Source organism: Conger conger, chromosome 5, assembly GCF_963514075.1.
Source record: "Conger conger chromosome 5, fConCon1.1, whole genome shotgun sequence".
In the NCBI taxonomy this organism is placed as follows: domain Eukaryota; kingdom Metazoa; phylum Chordata; class Actinopteri; order Anguilliformes; family Congridae; genus Conger; species Conger conger.
Genome location: NC_083764.1, coordinates 16,626,234 through 16,647,223, shown reverse-complemented (window position 1 = coordinate 16,647,223; position 20,990 = coordinate 16,626,234). Strand labels below are relative to the sequence as shown.

Here is a 20,990-nt window from a genome sequence, read left to right as displayed (position 1 = left end):
AAATTATGCCTTAATTAATATTGAACATCCACAGAATGATTATAAAAAATTTTAAGACATTTTTTAAGTATTTATTTGCAAGTAAACCAAACGAGTCAGTATTTTTCCAAAGGAATTGTAAAATATTTTCAATAAAGCAGGCCATTTTGTGCGGTAAATTTTGAGAGCTAACAGATTTTCCCCCTCTTCCACCCCCATGCACACATGCAGAATTAATCTGGATTTGGTGGGTGGAAGATTGCAGCTCTTGATGTAAAGCCAAACGCATTACATTACATAAAGGTTTTTTTTCTCTCTCTCTCTCTCTTCCCCCCCTTCATTAGGAGTTAATCTGTACTAACCAACTGTCAGTTGATGACGACCGTTCAGTTGATTGTCAGATGGAGAGCATGGCATGGCATTTGTATCAGTAATTTGCTCATTGCTTTCATTCACATGATATCAAAAATGAAAGTGGATAAGACATTTTTGAGTAATTTATACAAATGCTTTAGTAAAATTGATTATTTATTGGCTTAACATGATTATTTTGTTCACATTTTTGTTCACAAAAATTGTCGAAGGAAAAAAAAAGAATAAAATCCTTTGAGAGGGACAGTTTACGATCCCATGGAAGAACTGTCAAAGGAAAACATTTTTCTTAATTTACTGATGAATTGAACTATGGCGCATAGACCTGTTACTTTCTGGGGGAAAAGTTGATATGAAGGCTAAACTGTGGAAAGAACAGCGCCCACAAGTTGAACTGTTGAAACTGCTATAGGAAATCAATATAAATTTTGTATTGAAACATATTGTTGCTAAAAATATATATTTATATTCTGACAATTCCTCTTTTTTTTACCCATAAGGGTATTCTAGATTGGATAGAAGATCATCCTATCTATCCCAGTGTTTGATGCTGTGGGGTCTTCTTGGCTTTGGTGAACCTCAGCAATGTTATTAGGGAGTGCGGACCTGCTCTCTGCGCCAAATTGTGAAGATGGTGCCCATCTGCTTGCCATGTACATTCCCAAACACTTCTCAAACCTTCATGGTAAGATCCTCCAATGCAAGGAGAATTTGTGCAAACAAAACTGGCTCGCACACCATCTTGGCATGACAAAATGAAACTGGGTGAAATTTGAAATAAGTTCAGTAGTCGTGTGTATTAGGCAATGCTTGCAGGGAGAATAATTTAATATTGTCTTTTTTTTGGACGGGTGGATTAAGTGCTTTGAATACACTGAAATCTGGATTACGGATTTCAAAAAGGGACATCAAAATAATTATGTCTTCACAAATAAAGCCACGGTTACCTCTATCATTCCTATTTAGTGATTTGGGTGTGTGCCTTAAATGTACACTGTTTGCCAATAAAATGTATTTACCAATTTACCAATTAAAATGTCTCCTTCTTATATGGATTTGAACTTCCTTGCTTTAATACAGTGCATACAGTACATGTGTATGTGTACCCTCTTTTTCTCTTCTCTTTCTCTCCTCTGTCTCTCTCTCACTCATACATACAATGACTAAGAATCACTAACACATTTTGAAACAATTCGCAATGTTGGTCAATGTAGGTCAATGTTGTTTGGAGATGAAAATTAAAGAGGACAGGATTTTCACCGAATTTTATTTATTACAGCTGTATGTACAGCATACATTCTTGACATTTTCAGAAACAACGATTGGTCTGTGACCATAATAAGTGTTTGGTCTGTCTGTTCGACTCTGCGTGTGTTTGTTTCCAGAGTCGCAGCCCTACAGACTGACATTATTACAGAGAAAAATGAAGCCATGATACCAAAGGGAAGAAGACTGAAAAACAGATGTGTGTAGAAATGTGGACTGTCCAGTGGACCCCACTCATGTGTTCTGCTATCTACATGTCTAATGTTACTAATTGTCACCTAGATGGCAGATGAAAAATACTGTATAAAGTTGCCTGTGAAATCATGAATTGATCTTGAGACATATCCAATTCTAAAAGATGACAAATAGTTTTAGTTAAGGCCGTTTCAAACCAGTAAGGCTGTTCAAACGGGTAAATATATTCAAAATTCAAACAACCTTTTTCACCCTCAGTCTTTGCAGAGCCATTTTGTGGATTTAATCAATGTAACATTTTACCTGGGAATGTTTCAGCAAGTAGCATTACTTTCCCAACATTATGTTTCTATGAAGACTCACAGTTGCAGCCAACAGATATGTCAATCACAAATTGCTCACAAACAATACTGTGCAAGAAGCGTGCTTTCCAGTTGTCATAAGATACTCTACTACAACCGGTAATAGCAGAACAATGTAGAAATAACAAGCTGGCACAATATAGGCTCCATAATGTGACATTTCAGGTAAAATGTTAACAAAATGATCAATCAAATATGGTAACCATGATATTGGAATAATACACTAAAACACCTCTTTAGCCCTGTACAGTCTCTGCAGCTTATTAAGGTAAGATGGCGTGGGTCTACCGGCACCAAAAACAAATACACGAATGAACAAACCAACAGGTTTTTATTAAGAATCCTCCAGCACACTGGTAGTGCTTTGAGGAAAGCCAGCCTTTCTATAGATACTGTAAACCATTGCTTGGTCTAGATCAGGGCTTTCCAACCCTATTCCTGGAGGTTTTCATGTCAATCCTGCTTCTATTGATTTGCAGCTCAATAAGATCTCTAGCTGTTGAAGTAAGTGTGCTTTGTTAAGGTTGGGAATCCTACAGGACGGAAAATCTCCAGGAACAGGGTTGGGCAGCCCTGGTTCACTGTGCATCTTTTCTCTGTCTCTCTATTTTTAATCTCAAGCAAAATTATGAAGAAAGTCTTTCAGACGTTTGCAACCCAGGTGGATGCACGTGCTCAGATCATTTTTAACACGGCTTTATAAGGCTACCTTTCCACAGTGAAACATGGGATATTACATTTGCTCTGTGTCTGCGTTTCTTGCATTTTGGAGAGATGACCAGAGGAGGACAGGAGCCTTTCAATTCTGGCATGGCACTCCATGATATCCTTAGCATACAGCTGTTGGCATACAAACACATTACTGCCACTTTGGTTTTTCTTATATTCTTACCACAAAAACAATTCATTTAATCTTTCAGGAGGATTTCAATGCTCAAAATGAAATCCTAAGGTGGTGTGAGGCTAAAGAGTCTGACTGGGGACAAAGCTGACAGCAACATGTTCCGCACCTACAGTATTACCCAGAAATGGTTCTGACCACACATGTGCTAATGTGAAGATAAAAGAGCAGGAGACAAAGAATTGCGAAAGCAAGTGATCTGGTACTTATGTTATTCTGTCGTCTTAACGGACGTGTGTCTTCCTGCTTCTGCACTGACAGAGTGTGGAACAAATAAATAAAGATAAATAAACAGTCCTGTTCCAGTCCGACTGTCTGCAGCTTCATTGCATTACACTGGGAGACACTGAACAGTAGGTCTGTAAAATCCTCAGCAAGTCCCTTCGGAGGGAAGGATCCGACAACAAAACGACAGGCCCCTTCAGCTACCGTGCAGCGCAAGACCACCACCCCTTTTCTCAGTTCCAAGAGGTGTGTCCTTGAGTCCCAACCAATCACATCATCGTTCTGCCCCTCCCCCCCTTTCCAGAGGACATCCAGCCAATCGCTGGGAGGGCTCAGCAGTACACGGACCAGTAGATGAGGTTGAAGATGATGTAAGCCCCGGGGAAGATCATGCGGGAGTAGGTGTCGATGGCGTGGGTGTTGTTGATGATGCGGAAGCCGCGCAGTCCTTTCTTCTTGGCGGCGCTGGATTCGCTGTCCAGGGAGAGGTGCACCACCATCCGCTCCGGCTTCTCGGGCTCGTCAGGCCCCATGGGCGCCTGTGTGTAGCCCGCCAGGCTGTTCGTGTCCGCCTCGCTGTATGTCCCGTCCAGCATCATGGTCCTGGTGTGGGACATCCCGCAGGTGCAGGGCAGGTTCTGCTGGGGACAGAGAGGGAGTATTTGGTTATTCGTGTGGAGGGGTGAGAAAGGGTCCTTGCTGCCTCAGACTGCATTAGCTGGTTGACCAACTCATACCCAGCTAGACCAGCATTATGATTAGCTTGGCCATGCTGGTTGATCAGCTCATACCCAGCTAGACCAGCATATGACCAGCTTGGCTATGTTGGTTGACCAACTCATACCCAGCTGGACCAGCGTATGACCAGCTTGACCAGCTCAATTTTCAAGCTGGATAAGCTGGCATAGCTGGATTTTACAGCAGGGGTGTCTGCCAAATCTGGGTCAAGTACGTAATTGTTTAGAATTCAAATACCCTTCCACACTTTACTGAGCTTGTCTGGTGTATTGGAACCTATGAACCAGGTCTGGTGTATGCAGGAGCAGATGAGTAGAGTTTCTATCTCAACCTATAGGCCTGCGGACAATGGCCATCTACCTCCTATTTGGGAGTACTTTCTCACCACTCTTTCAGGCTCTTTCCACTAGGCAGTTTTTTTTTTTTTTTTTACCTCATGTGCTATCTGGGGGCTTGGGTCTGGTATTTTACATTTTTTCTTCCCTTCTGTGACTCTACAAAGCGTCATTGTGACAGTCCTCTGTGAAAAGCGCTATACAAATGAAATTTAATTGAATTGAATAGATGCATCAGAGGCAGATCGGATCTGTCAGAACTGTCTGATTAGATGTATTATGCCAAATTCTTACAGGGGTGAAGGGAGTAAAAATCTAATTGAAATACAAAATTTTACTTTCCATGATACGTGTAATGACAGGTAATGACCTGAAGAGCTAGAGACAGACATTACATGGTGTCAGAATAGACAGTGTATCGGTACGAACGTCATGGCGAAGTTTAGTGCGCTGAGTGAATTTAAGTTTGAGAGTCCGACAGAATGGCCGGAGTGGAAACGGAGATTTTGCCGCTACCGGCTAGCCACGAAACTTAGCCAAGAGGGTGGAGAGATTCAAGTGAGTGCGCTTATCTACGCGATGGGCAGTGAAGCCGAAAAGATATTCAGTTCGTTCGAGTTTGAAAAGGAAGATGATAAGGACGACTTTGAAGAGGTCATGAAAAGGTACGACGAGTACTTTATTCCACGACGCAACGTCATACATGAGCGTGCATGTTTTTACCAACGGTGCCAGCATGCCGGAGAAACGGCGGAGATGTACATTAGGACATTGTATCAAATGGCGGAGCACTGTCAGTTTGGCGCCACGAGAGATGAGCATATAAGGGATCGCCTTGTGGTAGGAATAGCAGACAAAGAGCTTTCCCGCCAGTTCCAGCTCAAAGCAGACCTGATGCTTGCGCAGGTGATTGAACATGTGCGCCACGCAGAGGTGGTAACAAGACACGTTAATCTTCAAGCCAACAGACCGGAACCTCAGCTGGCCAACATCAATGCGGTGAAGTGGGAAGGTGGACAGTATAGAAAGAAGGGCCATGACAACATGAGATGTGGTAACAGCAGCCAAGGAGCCTACACAAAGGAGGAGTGTGGGAGATGCGGGAAGCCACAACACTCCGATGAAAAACGTTGCCCTGCATTCAAAAGTAAGTGCAATAAATGTCACAAGAATAGGCACTGGGAAGGTAAATGTCAGTCTAAAGCAGTCAGGGAAGTCACAAGTGAACAGCCTGAACAGACATACTTTCTTGGCGCAGTTGACCGTAAGGATGAAGACAATACATGGACTGTAAGCTTAACCATAAACAGTGTGGTAGTAACCTTTAAAATCGACACAGGAGCTGACGCTACCATAATCGACCAAGGGACATTCAAAAAGATGAGTCCAAAAATACAGTTAGGGCCTCCAGACACACGTTTTGTAAGCCCAGGAGGTGACCTCAAATGTGCAGGCATGTTCCAAGGCACCACCAGCTACAAGGAGAAAAAGTTTTCTTTCAAGGTGTATGTGATAGAGGGAACAAGCTGCTTATTAGGCCGTGAGGAAGCAGTGAAAATGGGCTTAGTGAAGAGGATGGACGAGGTCAGTGGTGTGTTTGGGTCGAGCGGGCTATTGAAAACTGAGCCAGTCAGAATAGCCCTGCACGATGATGCCCAGCCGTATGCAGTGCCGACAGCCGGACGAATACCCCTGCCACTGGTACTGCTGGTGAAGAGGGAACTGCAGCGCATAGAGGATGAGGACATAATCGAAAAAGTGACACAGCCAACCGAATGGTGCGCCGCTATGGTGCCGGTGCTCAAACCAAACAAGAGAGAGGTCCGCCTCTGCGCAGACCTCAGGAAACTAAATAAAGCGGTGAGACGAGAGAAGTATGTCCTACCCACAGTGGAGGAGATAATGCCGAGGCTCGCTGGTTCAAAAGTGTTCACGTCGTTGGATGCAGCAAGTGGATTTTACGAAATTCCTCTGCATGAAGAGAGCAGGATGCTCACTACGTTCATCACTCCGTTCGGGAGATATGGCTACCGCCGCTTCCCTTTCGGAATAACATCGGCTCCGGACATTTTTCAGAGGAAAATGGCGGAGACTCTGGCCGGCCTGGAAGGAATGGAGATCTTCATGGACGACATCTTGATTCATGCTGAGACTGAGGAGCAACACAACCAACGCCTAGCGGAAGTGTTGAAGGTCATCAAGGAGGCAGGGCTCAAGCTTAACAAAGCCAAGTGCAAATTCAGACAGAGACAGGTTCGTTTCCTAGGCCAAGTAATCGACGAGACAAGGGTCAGTGCCGACCCAAGCAAGCTGACGGGAATAGAGAACTTCCCACAGCCACAAAATGTAACGGAACTCAAGCGATTCTTAGGGATGGTAAATTGGTTCATCCCAGAGCTGTCAACAGTGGCCCATCCACTGTATGAGCTACTGAAGGGAGACACAGAGTGGACGTGGGGTCCTGCACAGTGTGAATCATTCAGGAATCTGAAGACTGCGTTAGCCACAGCCCCAGTAGTTACCTTTTATGATGGAAACAAGCCCACCATCGTGTCAGCAGAAGCCAGCAGCTACGGGCTGGGGGGTGTTCTACTCCAGCAGCATGGGGAGAGCTGGAAACCCGTGGCCTACTGCTCCAGACGATTAAGTGACGTAGAAAAAAGGTACGCGCAGATCGAGAAAGATTGCCTTGCCAGTGTTTGGGCCTGTGAACGGTTCGACAAGTACCTATATGGATTGGACAGCTTTAGACTGGTGATAGATCACAAACCACTGGTACCCCTTATGAACAGTAAGGATCTAGACTGCGTCCCGATCAGGTGCCAGAGGCTGCTGATGAGACTCATGCGTTTCAACGCCACCGCTGAGCATGCACCTGGTAAGACATTAGCAGTTGCAGATGCGCTATCAAGGGGCCCAGAGCAGTGTCAGGGGGATGGGGTTTGTCATGAAGAGGTGGCAGCACACATTGAGGCTGTCATGGGCCAGATCCCAGTCACACCACACCGGATGGTAGAGCTAAGACAACACACAGCAAATGATAGGCAGCTCCAGGCAGTCATAGGGTTCATTAGGAGTGGGTGGCCTGACTTCGTAAGTAAGGTGCCGGAGGCAGTCAAAGATTTCTACAAAGTGAGAGGAGAACTATCAGAGATAGAGGGTTTAGTCACTAGAGGCCAACGCATCGTTATTCCCACTGAAATGAGGGAAGTAATACTAAGGAGAATTCACGATGGGCACCAAGGCCTAGTAAAGTGCAGGGAAAGAGCACTACTTAATAGTGTCCGATTATTACTCCAGGTATCTGGAAATTTTGAATCTGCCTACGACTACTACCCACCAGGTTGTAGCTAAGCTTAAAGCCACATTTGCACGTTTTGGTATCCCCGAAGTGATGGTGAGTGATAATGGGCCCCAGCTAGCTTCAGCAGAGATGAGGGAGTTTAGTAAGGAATATGATTTTGTTCATGTCACATCCAGCCCTCACTACCCTCAGAGTAATGGACAGGCAGAGAGGGCAGTTCAGATAGCTAAATCTATACTGAGACAGGAGGACCCCCTCCTGGCCCTGATGACATACAGAGCCACACCCACCTCTTCGACAGGAGTCAGTCCAGCGGAACTGTTGATGGGCAGGAAAATTAGGACCACCTTGCCCATCTTGCAGGACAATCTGAGACCTAACTGGCCCAACGAGGATGGGATCAAACAGGCAGACGCTGCAGCCAAGCAGTGGCAAGCCTATTTTTACAACCGCAGAAATGGAGTGAAGATCCTACCCTCCCTAAGCCCGGGGGACCCCGTGCGAACGAAGTTGGATGGACAGAGACAGTGGACAATGCCTGCTGTTGTTCATAGCTCTAGCTCCACTCCAAGGTCCTATATGGTGGAGACAGCACAGGGTGAGCTCTACAGGAGGAACAGGCGCCACCTGCAATCCACACCTGTCAGTGGAAGTCCTGACCAGGTGACTCCAGAGGTCACCAACACTGACACTGAGGACACACAGGGTGCGGGGACACAAAACACTCCCACGCCGCCACAAGGGACTGTGACCGTCACTCGTTTTGGCAGAGTGAGCAAGCCTCCAGCCAAACTGAACTGGTGAAAATGGACTGCGGGGCCATTTTTGGGGAATAACTCAGGGTCAAGGGACTTTGCAGTATGGATTTTGGAGGGGGAAGTTTGAAAAAAAGGAAAAAAAAAGGGGGGGGGGGGGGGGATGTCCGATCAATTGATCGATGAATGATTTGTAGTTGCAGAAAATGCACTTTGATTTATTTCTGAGTTCTATTAGCAAGAAATGCACTTTGTTCAGGAAAGACAAGACGGAGGGACTGTTTATGTTTTGTAACAGTATGAACAGGTAGAATGGTTATTTTCATTAGACACCATTAAGGTCTGACAGTTGTATACAGTCGTGTTTCAGTAAGGAATATTGTTAACATACAGAAGTGTTAAATGTTTAGTAGACACTAAGAGTTCAGGTGAAATGAAAAGGGCAACATCTTTGAGGGGGGTGATGTAATGACAGGTAATGACCTGAAGAGGTCATTGTCATAGCCTAGGGCATTGTTCTGTGCCGAGTAGTAGAAGAAGAGGAAACCGGATAGACAGGGGATGCTTTTGTTGTTATGCTGGCAGACCTGTCATAAACCGAACACTGAGAACTCACGTGTAATCGTGTCTAAATATATATGTGCCTGTTAGCTAGAGACAGACATTACAATACATTTAACTACTTCTTGGCATGACAACACAGCAAGGTGATCAGTGTTGAATCAACTCCAATAGAGTACATTTCACTCATTTATTTGCACTTGACTTACATGATTGAAATGCGATAGGATCAGTACCTGCTCTCTGGCTTTTTCTCTGAGCTTCCGGTCCTTTCCGTCCTTCACCGTAGTCAGGTAGTTGACTGCGGCGTATTCCAGCACCGATAGAAATACAAACACAAAGCTGACCCAGAGGTAGATGTCCACAGCTTTGATGTAGGAGACCCTGGGCATGGACGCGTTGACCCCAGTGATGATGGTGGACATTGTGAGCACCGTGGTGATCCCTGCAGGACAGTGACCACACCCTTCTGGTCAGCACAGGCTCTCAAGCGGTCATGTAAGAAAAGCAACCGTCAGAACTTTGAGCCTTACCCAACGACACTCTGGCGGGAACCGCACGGCGATCGATCCAGAAGGAGACCCAGGAGAGCATGACCATTAGCGTGGCGGGAAAGTAGGTCTGGAGCAGGAAGAAGAAGATGTGGCGTCGCAGGGTGAAGTTGATGTACAGCCGGTTGTACCATCCTGAGAGAGCCAAGCAAAGGGGAAAGACAAAGGATAAACTACCGATAAAGTACCACACAGCCATCTTTACCTACTCTTACAAGACCTGGGTCAAATCTGTAATTATTTAGGATTTAAATACATTTCTATGTTTTACTGAGCTTGTCTGGTTTTTGGAACCTATCAAATACTATCAAAAAAGTATTTGACCCAGGTCTAGTTCTCACATATTCTTTCTTCTGAGACATATCAAGCTTATTCATCACATAAAAAGCAGTCCTACTTCAATTAAATAAATTCTTGCATAAATTATAAAATGGATAGAAGAAATGTTTTATTTTTGTGTTGATGCAAATAGCAGTTCTCTCAATACATGGAAATCTTTGTGTTCAATTATGTCCTGGACCATTATCTTAATGTCCATCCCTGGTTAACTGTACCTGTGCTGCTGTAGAAAGCCAGCCTGGAGGTGGTGTGGAACTTCTGAATGAGGAACTGGGACAGAGAGATCTTGTCATCAGTGCTCAGTGACTCGTCACCACTCTTCCAGTACAACATGAGGTCTTCATCTGTGTAGGCATCTAAAGGCAACCAGCAAAGACTCACAATTAGCATGAGATGTCCCCAAAAAGTTTCTGACATGTGTCTACGAGGAACGTGAATGATACTCACAGCTTTCCAGCTCTAACGTGCAGGTCTGCGAGTCTAAAGGAAAGCGACTGAAGTCCATGTTACAGGCGGCTGTTACGGTGACCCTGCTCATGAAGCACAGCACACATATTAGGCAAAGCATAATATTATTATAATTATTTAAAAAGCACAATAGTCAATAGTCATAGTGAGATGCCCAAACGGGAAGCTCCAAACAATTGGGTGGTCTGGTACAAAAGCTGATATGTTCTAAGATGTTTAACAAATCTAGATCAAAATACCAGTAAATAAAAGATAATCTGTCATCTCATGTACATATTTTGACCTCAAACTCAATTGTCTTCAGTATATATTGTCTTGCTATTCCAATATTTTTGGAAGGGATGTATACAGTCGGGTCCAAAAGTCTGAGACCACATTGCAAATCTGGGGTTATTTTTTTATGTGATCATGAAAATAAACAGAATGTTTTAGGATTTTGAAATATTGAAAACAAATTAAAGTTACTTCAAAGCTTTGCAAGAAGTACTTGATGACCAAAGAAGAGAAAGGAGGGCTGCACAAGCCACAACCCACAAATCAACAATTTATGAGGACACTTGAAGACAAAAGCAAAGTATTCGGTAACATCACAATATGCTCTTTGGAACATTAATAATGCTGGGATAACATGAACCATCAGGTTTTGTACACATTTGTGGAGTCCAAGACAGATCAAGTGCATGTTTCCATGAAAGCAAAAGGGGGACATACCAAATACTAAGAAATTCAGAAATTCATGTGAATTCAAAGATTCAACTTTTCGCTCAAACTGTTTTGCTAATAACATTTGTATATATATAAAAAAAATAAAAACAGAAATAGAAGCATTTTCACTGGGTTTCAGACTTTTGGACCCCACTGTACACTCAGTGAGCACTTTATTAGGTATTTATTAGACTTATTTTTTAATAAAGTCTGTAACTTATCCACTTTGACATGTTGTGTGTTCAGAGATGCTCTTCTGCATATCACTGTTGTAATATGCAGCTATTTGTGTTACTGTCACCTTCCTGTCAGCTTTGACCAGTCTGGCCCTTCCCTGCTGACTCATGAAAATCCCAGGTTTCTGAGATACTAAAACCACCAACAATCATTCCATGGTCAAAGTCATGATCACATTTCTTCCCCATTCTGACATTTGGTCTAAGAAACAGCTGAATCTCTTGACCATGTCTGCATGCTTTTATGTATTTAGTTGCTGCCACATGTTTGGTTGATTCAATATTTGCATTAACAAGATGGAGTACAGGTCTACTCAGTGCTCAGTGAGTGTACATATTAAGACATCTGACATTTAATGGCAAAACAGACTTACACAGTCATGTACTGTATTATGCAAGCCCTGTGTAAGTATGTATCACTCATAGGTTTAGAGCAGTGTTTCCCAACTCCAGTCCTCGGGACCCACATGCCAGAAGTTTTTTGTTGTAACCAGTAACTCACACACCTGATTTAATGATTGAACCAATCAAACCACAAAAATGCCCTTGATTAGTTAAATCAGGTGTGTGAGCTACTGGTTACAACAAAAACCTTCTGGCAAGTGGGTCCCGAGGACTGGAGTTGGGAAACACTGGTTTAGAGCTTTTAGGTATTTCATTAACCCAGTGTCTGTATTCTCCCAGCCTCACATAACTCTCGTAACAAAACTTTGAAGGCATTGAATGTAAGTGGAAAGCTTACGTTCTCCTCTTTTGATTTATTTTTCGTTTCTAAAACTCAAAATATGTTTTGGGGTCAATAAGACTGATTTTGATTTGAGGAAACCATCTGTTTAAACTGAGCAACACGCATCAGTGTAGAATAACTTTGAATTATTTTTGTAACTGATAATCTTATCATATTTGTGAGCCATTCAGGAATGCTGCCAAAGTACTCATAAGTAACTGTCGAGCCAACATTGTCCTCACCTCAGACTGTACAGTACATGGCCATCAGGAAAAACCCTGAGCATGATGTTGTCTGTTGTGGTGTCGTGAATGAAGGACCTCTTTGAGTGCACAAAGAAGACATCGGGCACCCAAATCTTCTTCACCAGTCGACCGTCGAAGGTCATGCTCTTGTTTGTGCTGCTAGGAAAGGACAGGCGCTCATCCTTCCAGTAGTGTCTGAGGTAAAGCGTCATGGTGAAGTCCTGCATCAAACAGCAAAAAAAGAAGCCTTCAGCTTCATACACTTACTCGTCAAGATGAAAAAGCCCCAAGCTTCATAGCAGGCACCTGGAAGCCTACTTTCCTCATAGCGATCCATAGTTTGGGACATTGCATGTTGGGATTATCTGGCTATTGCGTTTTACTGGATTACTAGAGATGTGTATGATCAAACATGGGCTGTTAGCATGAGCAAAGAACATATGTGCAAAGATATCAGTCAGATAAGGCACATTTCTGATGACCAATCGAATGCAGTCTGAAAGTCATAGGTCAGCGTCAGCGACAAAGATCAGTATAATCCCTCTTATTTCAGTCCTCTCTGTTCTGTCACTGGGTTTATGCATCCCTTCTGCAACACCACTCTCTATCCCTAAAGTACATCATCCCTCTTTTATTTTCACCACATTACATAATATCAAACATGTAACACTGCCCATGAATTTTAACATCTCTCAAATAAAACAGTATCTTAATCGTAAGGTTATTTGAGTACAAAAATAAAAAAGGATGAATTCAGGATAGAATGTTGGAAATACATTGGCCCGCTTTTGAAAATAAATTCAAATCTATTTTCTGCAACAATTATATAGTGAAATGTATAATGACCAAGAATCATGTGGTCTATGCTTTCAGCTTAAATTCAGCAACCAATTGAGACCAGACAAGGTCAGTTAACTGAGTAAAAATCTCTAAACTCTAAAAACTCTCTTCTCTAATTTACCACTTATAACATAAAGCAGCAGACGCTTTGGCTTTCTGAGACTTAGGTTGGCTTCCCCTGACCTAGACCAGAAGGTAATATTTTGACCATAAAATGACCAGCAAATCTGAAAATTAATTTATTCGGAAAAACCTGTTAAATGTTGCTAAAATGCAAATGAAAGATGTCACAACATTACAGAAGGTCTGACTTGTACTATGGCTCAGGTTGTTTTTTGTAATTATTTTACTAAATACATTTTGACCACATGGCCTACACAATAACATGTGTTGTCCAGTGCTCTATTAATTCAACAACTTCATGTTTGAAAACACACATTCTTAAAATATGCTTTTTGGATGTTGTTTCTGAATGTTCTTCTTGACCAGAGGTCCCAAATGTTAACTAAGTCTAGCTAGAGTAGATGCTCTAACTCCTAATCCAACTGATGAAGTTATTCATAATATCCAGTCCGTACTCGGATTAGCTGAATCAGATACTTCTGGACTAGTCCTGGAATATGACAAAAATCTGTCCTCACTGGCCCATAAAATGTAACCATTTTAGAAAAGCAGCATATCAGATACGAGTTTCAACAGGAAATTATTATCTTACCATATCTACTTCTGAAATACTGTCAAGGCTTTCCACCTGGACATCTACTCCGACAGGAATGGCAGGGCCTGGAAAACAGACATCAAAAGTCAGGCACTACTCACATTATTTAATAACACAAATCTCCTCCTGTTGAATACATAAACCCAACATCCAAACTGTTATCAGTCACACGGTGCTAACTAAACACCATAAGTAGGCACAATGTACAATGTACAATTACAATGTAGTAAACAAATGAGTACATTTCTATACTTAAATATTGACATTGTAGTTAAATAAGAAATGACTCCGCATGACTGCACATTAAGTATGAGACACAACCCGAAAGTGGCACATCTGGGTTTGGGGTTATGTGGACTTCTGCTGATGTGTAGATGTAAGGGTGAGATTATTCCTATATTATAACACATATTATAACACCTTTCCCCCATCCTCCTGTTGGAAATCTACAAAGGGTCAACATTTGGAATTTCAAAGTTCAAACAGCTAAAATGAAGCCTTCTTAATTATTGCTGAACATGTTGCTGACATGCCGTTCTACTAAGAAGATAACCAACATCCTATTACATAAACAGGGACATGCTCTTAACTGATGTCTAGAGTGTGATCTGAAGCAAAATTGCTGCCATGCATAAGAGCTACACAGAAGATTTCCCATCCACAACAGAACAGCACTTTGAAATCCCCAAAAGGACACAATTCCAGTTCCTCCTCTTCTATTATTATGATTATTATGATTATTATGATTATTTATAATCATAATAATAATAATAATAATAGTAATAATCATAATAATAATATAAGTATAATGTAATTACATGGGAAAACCAAGTGCTTATTCATGTTACCTTTTTGTCTATTAATATTACCTAATGTCTCTGAAAATGGGAAGTCCGGAACCTGCCTTTAGATGCGATTGTGTAATCAATGGTTAAGCCTCTCATTAGTTTCCCTGTTACCTGGAATAGAAGGTATTAACAAAAACCCTGTGCCAGCTGTGAGGCTTGTCTCCCTACACAGGGACCATATGCCATCTACCATATCCAAAATCGGCCCAGCCCTGGCTCCCAGGGACATCTGTTTGGGGCTCGGTCCACTTGGCATGGCTCTTGCCGGGGTTGTCTAGGGGAGTTTTCTCTGGGAAATTTAGGTTGCAATTTAAGGAAGGACTTTTTAGTTTAATTTGCAGTGTGATTCCATGCGTACCATTTGGGAAAGAGAGCACTGCAAAACTGCCGGATGTTCTGTATACTTTCTAGTCCAAAAACCTAGACACTACCTTTGGGGGTTCCAGGCACAGTCAGTGCTGGCATGGTCAGATTACACTTGCCCTGTCTATGGAGATAATCACCTGGTGGTCCATTTGCTTTTGGTTTTAATACAAAATATACATGGGCACAGCTTTGTGGTTTTTGTCTATCAGCAAGCATAAACTGCTGCACCTCCCCAAATCTGCTGGAGATTATTCTCAGTTTTGTATTTAATGCCAAAGTGTGGTCTTAATACCATGAAATACAAAACATGCTTCCTTGAATTAATTTGGCTTGAAAAATCCAAGTTTACTATTTCTTCTTATTATTCCACATCAATATTCTGTATGCTACTCCCCATACAGATTTTCAGCTAGACCTACCAAATTTGGCCAATAACTTCACTTGCGTAACTTGCTTGGGATTGCGTAACTTGTGCTTTTTTTGCCCATCGCCCAACTGTTTTTTGAGATATTGATGGACAGATTTGATTGATTCAGAACCTGAACAACACACTTGCAGTGGGCGTCACAATGAGCCACTGCAGCTGCCAGACACAGACCATCTCTCTAGCTTCTAATGGATGAATACCTGGTAAGATGAGTAACCTTAGCAACATCAATGTGAATTAAATCAAAAACAAATATTAGCTGGTGTTCTGTTAATCCTTGCGAGGTAACATGTATTTCAACATTGGCTCCATCAAACTAAAATTTTGTTCCCAAACTTTCCTTTATGATTACTCTCTCTTTCATATGCAAGCCAGAAACAAACAAACAAAAAAAAACAGCCTTTCATCTAAAGCTCTAAAGATTTTCAATATATCTGTTGCCAAAAGGCATGCAAATACACTCTGCATCACAGATAGCAAATAGAGAAAAGAAAAACAAATACAACATAAATTTTTAGCTGACTTCAATGAGCTAATTTCCTTGATGATTTTGGCTTCATCTTGAAGGTGCGATAACATGTCAGTTGAATTCAGTTTTATTTTACTAATGTTTTGAGTAGCAAGATGACATGACATCTTACTATACTTACTTACTTTATCTCAGTAAGCATGATCCAAACTTCTTGAAAGACTCCACAGGTCATGGAATATGCCTTAAGCTCATAAATTGTGATGCTTGTAAGCTGCCAATTATTTTATGTCTTACTGTACCTGTGCCAGGTCCTTATCTGTATTCTTCACTTACTAGGTTACTAAAAACATTTCAGAGTAAGCACATGTAATATTTAGGTTTAAAAACCTGAAGTGGACATCCTCAATATGCATATAAAGCGAAATAATAAAATATTCATAATTTTGGATGTCAGTCAATGCCAGCACAGAGACGCATCAATTCCAAGAGATGTACTGCTTGAGGGAATAAATAACCCACGCCATTACACCATATGACCTCAAAGCATCCCCCTTTCAAGGATTAGCAGCAAACTAAATCCACTATTAGTTATCTCTGCTGGGATTAAGGCTGCACCCGTGCATTAGATGCCGCCGTCCTCCCCGAAAAGGAATCCCACTGACGCCGTTACTTATTTAGATGTTCTTGGAAATCAATGAATGCAAATTTAATTAATCCATAAAACTGTCTGGCTCAGTAGATTGTGTTTTAACAGGCAGATAGGACAAAAACAAGATGTCAGAAATGAATTAAACGCGGCACTTTCTGAGATCGCGGTCTTTCTCGTCAGCCTTCCCCAGTTTCTTGCTCATGGCTACATTTAACACCTCCCCCCCCGACACTTTAAGATTTACTTCTTGCCAAAGAGATCTGGCCTGGCATTCAAATAATTAACCAGACAAGCACACCATAGAGCTGTCAGCATAAACATAAAAAAACTGTCTGTGTTTCTTTACATGGTTGCATTTATCTGCAGCCCACTATTCTTAAAATAAATTATCCTCAAGAGAAGAAAAACGTACTACTGCATTCTTTTTTTAAGACTAATCTGACAACAGCCGGTGCTCACTATGCCGATGACAGCAAAAACAGAGGATATCTTTTACACACTATATGCCTTGGTATAAATCAAGTTAGCAATGTGCAGGACTCAATATATGCTTATGGCTATATTTTTGTTGAAATATCATGAACAGCAATTCATTTTGACAAGCAAAAACAATTTCCTTGTGCGCCCCCCCCAAGTTTGGCCTCAAGAGCTTGTTACTGAGAAAATGGAAGACGTCACAAAGCAATTTTTTCAACCTTTCAGCATTACATTCAAGAAAGCATTACAACTTCAAAGGGCTTTACGTTACAGAGTTTAAACCATTTTCCATGCTAATGGACTCATTCTGAATACAATTCCTCTCCCATGCCAACAGTCTCCAGATGAAAGATTTGTATTTGTTACACGGTGTGTCAGTTCCTTTTGAATCACACTGTAAACTGGCTACAAAAATAACATTCAAAATAAAATTCAGTCAGTTTCAAAATATCATTCGCACGTATGCCAGCCTGCTTTGGAAAAATGTATTGACAGTAATTGTAAAAATTAAGCAATTGTCATATTCATCCATTCCCAGTCCAGTGTGCCCAAATTATAATCAAGACAAATAAATGACAGATATAAGACTTCTTCCCTCATTAAAATCTAGTCTATTCTTTATTGGTGAGTAATTCAGCTCCAGACTCAGGTGTTTCATAGTCTTTTACCAGTCTAGTTTACAGAACACTGTAGAAAATATGTACTTTCAAAACTATAGCAGATTAAGCTAAATTAATAAATGGGTAAGCAGTTCTGCTATGGAAGAACTTGTACTGTACATGATATTCCCTGAAACACACAACACAAATCTGTCACATCATCAACCACTTCATCAGGCACCAGCTGATTCCATTGTAAATGGATACTCAGTGACCACTTTATTAGATAGACCTGCACACCAGCTTGTTAATGCAGATATTTGTGGCAGCAACTAAATGCATAAAAGCATGTAGACGTGGTCAAGACGTGCAGCTGTTTTTCAGACCAAATGTCAGAATGGGGAAGAAATGTGATTGAAGTGACTTGGAATGAAATGGAATGATGGTTGGTGCCAGAAAGGGTTGATTGAGTATCTCAGAAACTTCTGATCTCCTGGTATTTTACACACAACTGTCTTTAGAGTTTACAGAGAATGGTGAAAACATTCAGTGAGCAGCAGTTCTGTGGGCAGAAGCACGTTGTTAATGAGAGAAGTCAGAGGAGAAGGGCGGGACTGGTCGAAGCTGGTGACAGTAACACAAATAACCACACATTACAACAGTGGTGTGCAGAAGAGCATCTCTGAACACACAACACGTTGAACCACTAAGTGGATAGGCTACAGCAGCAGACGAAAATAAAAAATAAGTACCTAGTAAAGTGGTGTGTCCAGTAACATAGCATTAAATTACCTATGTACACTTAATTACTATTGCATACTGCATCCCATTAAGTATCAAGTGAAAACAATGAAAAAGAGGCCCAGGATAATTATGAAGTAAAAGTATATTCCCAATCTGGCACTGGTATAAACATGCAGTTGTACATTCAGCATAATTCTGGGTGAACATATAATTACAATTATATAATGTACGTTAATCTATCTTTTGGGAACTGATCTTCAATCCTCACCTGCAAATGCTGGCCTCATGGTAAAATCGTGGTCGTCTACTCGAAGTAGGTGGTCTTTCTTCACTTTACGTGCTTTGGTCACATCTACCATCTTCTTTGATAAAGGACTGTAAAAGACAACCATTGTTGTGGTACTAAATAGTATTTTTGAAAGCATTTAAATGTAAATACATGAATACACATACAATGAATTACTTGACGACAGTACATATTGCATAACAGACAAGGCGAGGTTAAAACCCGGAAAAAGCCCGTTTTTTTTTTTTGTGATGGGGAAAGAACTGAATTATCATTTTTGATGTAATAGTATGATAACATTAAATATTTTATACATTGGATGTTAATATGGCATGTGACATATCGACAAAGACGAGGTAAGTGCGATTGTGAGGCAGTTTTAACGGAACACAGCCTACTCCCAAGAAAGGGCGAGTAAAATTTTAGCAATCCAGTGTGCAGGAAATCAGCCATAATCCATAGCAGGCGCTACTCAGCCTTGAAGTATTTGTGACAAGGCGATTGGTTCCTGCTATGCACGAGACACTAGTCCTCAGTAAAACAATGTAAATAAGTGTTTTTCGGGATTTTCCTGGGATACACTGGGGTGGGGTCTACCGTCAGGAAGCAAGGGCGCCATACAACTGATATATTATCAAAACAAATGACTGGACAAACTCTGTAGCAACCGGATACAAACTCCAGGTGAATGACCGACCCTCTGGCACATGGAAATCTTGTAGCCTCACACTGCCTAGCCCATTCAACGCTACAAGCATCTCGGTTATGGGCTCAGTAGAGAATGCAGAGAGAACGTTAACCAACTCGCATCCTAAAGGCGGGGACACAGTGCGTTAAATAACACAACTAAAATGTAACACATAACTTTAAATTTGTTACTTTTTGGCGTTTATTAAATGCAAAAATCTAGCAGAAGTCCTCACATTTGCCGAGTAAAAGGAGATCTGTCCAGGTCTATGATTTCATCGTTTACAACGCATTACCTACGTAATGCAACGGCTCATGAAATTATAGATTATGTGAAAAATAATTTGGGTTTTTTTGTCCGTTTTAACGGCAAGATCAGTTTAGTATGGTAGCATTGTGTTGAATTTATCTTGATTTTTCATTGACCGGACATTTAGTCTGATTTTACGCATGTCTGATATTACGCAACAACGGTCACTGCTTCGTCAAATATATTTGAATCGTATTATAAATGCTATTGTCATGCGTTGGTTTTAAACCTATGCATTCCATAAAGACTATTGCATAAAGTATTGCAATGACTCTGTCGAGGTCTCAGACCTAGAAGAGCCGATGCCATTTGCTCAAGTATCGCACTCCGATTCAAGGCTTATCGCTGCTTATAAGTTATAGGATTGTTTCTTATAAGATTGTTTCTATGAAATACGCTATAACACACCAGTCTGGAGCACTATGAAATATAATTTGATTAATCTAAAGTAGCCTAAATATGCAGGACATCATCATTATTCAAGTGCGCAAAAAACTGACACTTGGACCTTTATAGCCTACATTATATGCATGTATTTTTTCAATGTTGAAAAGTGCATTTAGCACCAGAAAACATAATGAATATCATCGTCATCACAGCTGCTGCAGATATGTCTAACTTCGTGATCCTGCGGATTACCCACGAATGCCGTGAAATATGAATATTCAGAATTGAAGCAATATCCTTGACGCGCACAGCTAGAGGCAGCTACAAGTACCAATATATATTCTCAGCAAAATAGTCTATCCAGAAACTGGTATCATTCGCAATACTTAATGAACATAAGTGAATACAAAAGTAAATAATAAACACTGTTCTTGATTGAGTCGAGTACTTACTTGCCATGCTTGAGAGTTTCCACGGGTCCAGTCCACCTCCTGTTCCTACGTCTATGCTTTCGGCACTCTCCAATAAGCATCAGGCAAAACAGTAAAAACAGCAGTTTGGTAAAATAAGGCATTATGCGTACAAAGTTAAATCTCTGGGAATGAGTCTAGAAATCCCCCTTTGTTCCGGTTCGCATTTTTTTGAACAGTGAATCATCTTTTCGTTCAAAGCACCACAAACGTTGCAGCAGTCATTACAAAATACATTCCGGTTGATTAAACATCCACTACTGATATGTTTCCAACGCCAAGCAGCTTGTCTTACTTGTCCTCTGATTGGTTAGCTATCACACAGCTGTTTCCATGGATTCTGACAGATAGACTTCACTCGGCTTTCTAGTGACCACACTTAGGGTCATTTTCACATTTTCACCGACTGACGTAACGTATTCTGGTTTTCAAAAACTTTAGGATAA

At 41.4% G+C, this 20,990-nt stretch overlaps 1 protein-coding gene across 2 annotated transcripts; it reads right to left on the bottom strand.

Moving 5' to 3' along the window:
- Positions 1–1,601: 1,601 nt before the first annotated feature.
- Positions 1,602–20,859, bottom strand: LOC133128361 (gamma-aminobutyric acid receptor subunit rho-2-like). 2 transcript variants are annotated; one of them, XM_061241789.1, is made up of 9 exons: positions 20,527–20,859; positions 18,673–18,779; positions 13,820–13,887; positions 12,262–12,485; positions 10,331–10,413; positions 10,099–10,239; positions 9,527–9,679; positions 9,230–9,438; positions 1,602–3,941 (listed from the first exon to the last, which is right to left on the bottom strand). In XM_061241789.1, the coding sequence occupies exons 1-9, from the start codon at positions 20,646–20,648 to the stop codon at positions 3,633–3,635; spliced, it is 1,416 nt and encodes a 471-aa protein (XP_061097773.1). In that variant the 5' UTR covers positions 20,649–20,859; the 3' UTR covers positions 1,602–3,632. The 2 variants fall into 2 exon arrangements, with proteins under 2 accessions (XP_061097773.1, XP_061097774.1); XM_061241790.1 differs by having other exon boundaries at positions 1,602–3,938.
- Positions 20,860–20,990: the final 131 nt, after the last annotated feature.

What these genes read in the sequence shown, in the direction of transcription:
- LOC133128361 (XM_061241789.1), bottom strand. Translation starts at nt 20,648, where the DNA reads ATGCCTTATTTTACCAAACTGCTGTTTTTACTGTTTTGCCTGATGCTT. An exon ending in GTATTTCAGAAGTAGATATG is followed by an intron (nt 12,486 to 13,819) that starts GTAAGATAATAA and finishes TGTTTGATGCAG; the next exon opens with GACTTCACCATGACGCTTTA. An exon ending in GAGAAAAAGCCAGAGAGCAG is followed by an intron (nt 3,942 to 9,229) that starts GTACTGATCCTA and finishes CTCTGTCCCCAG; the next exon opens with CAGAACCTGCCCTGCACCTG.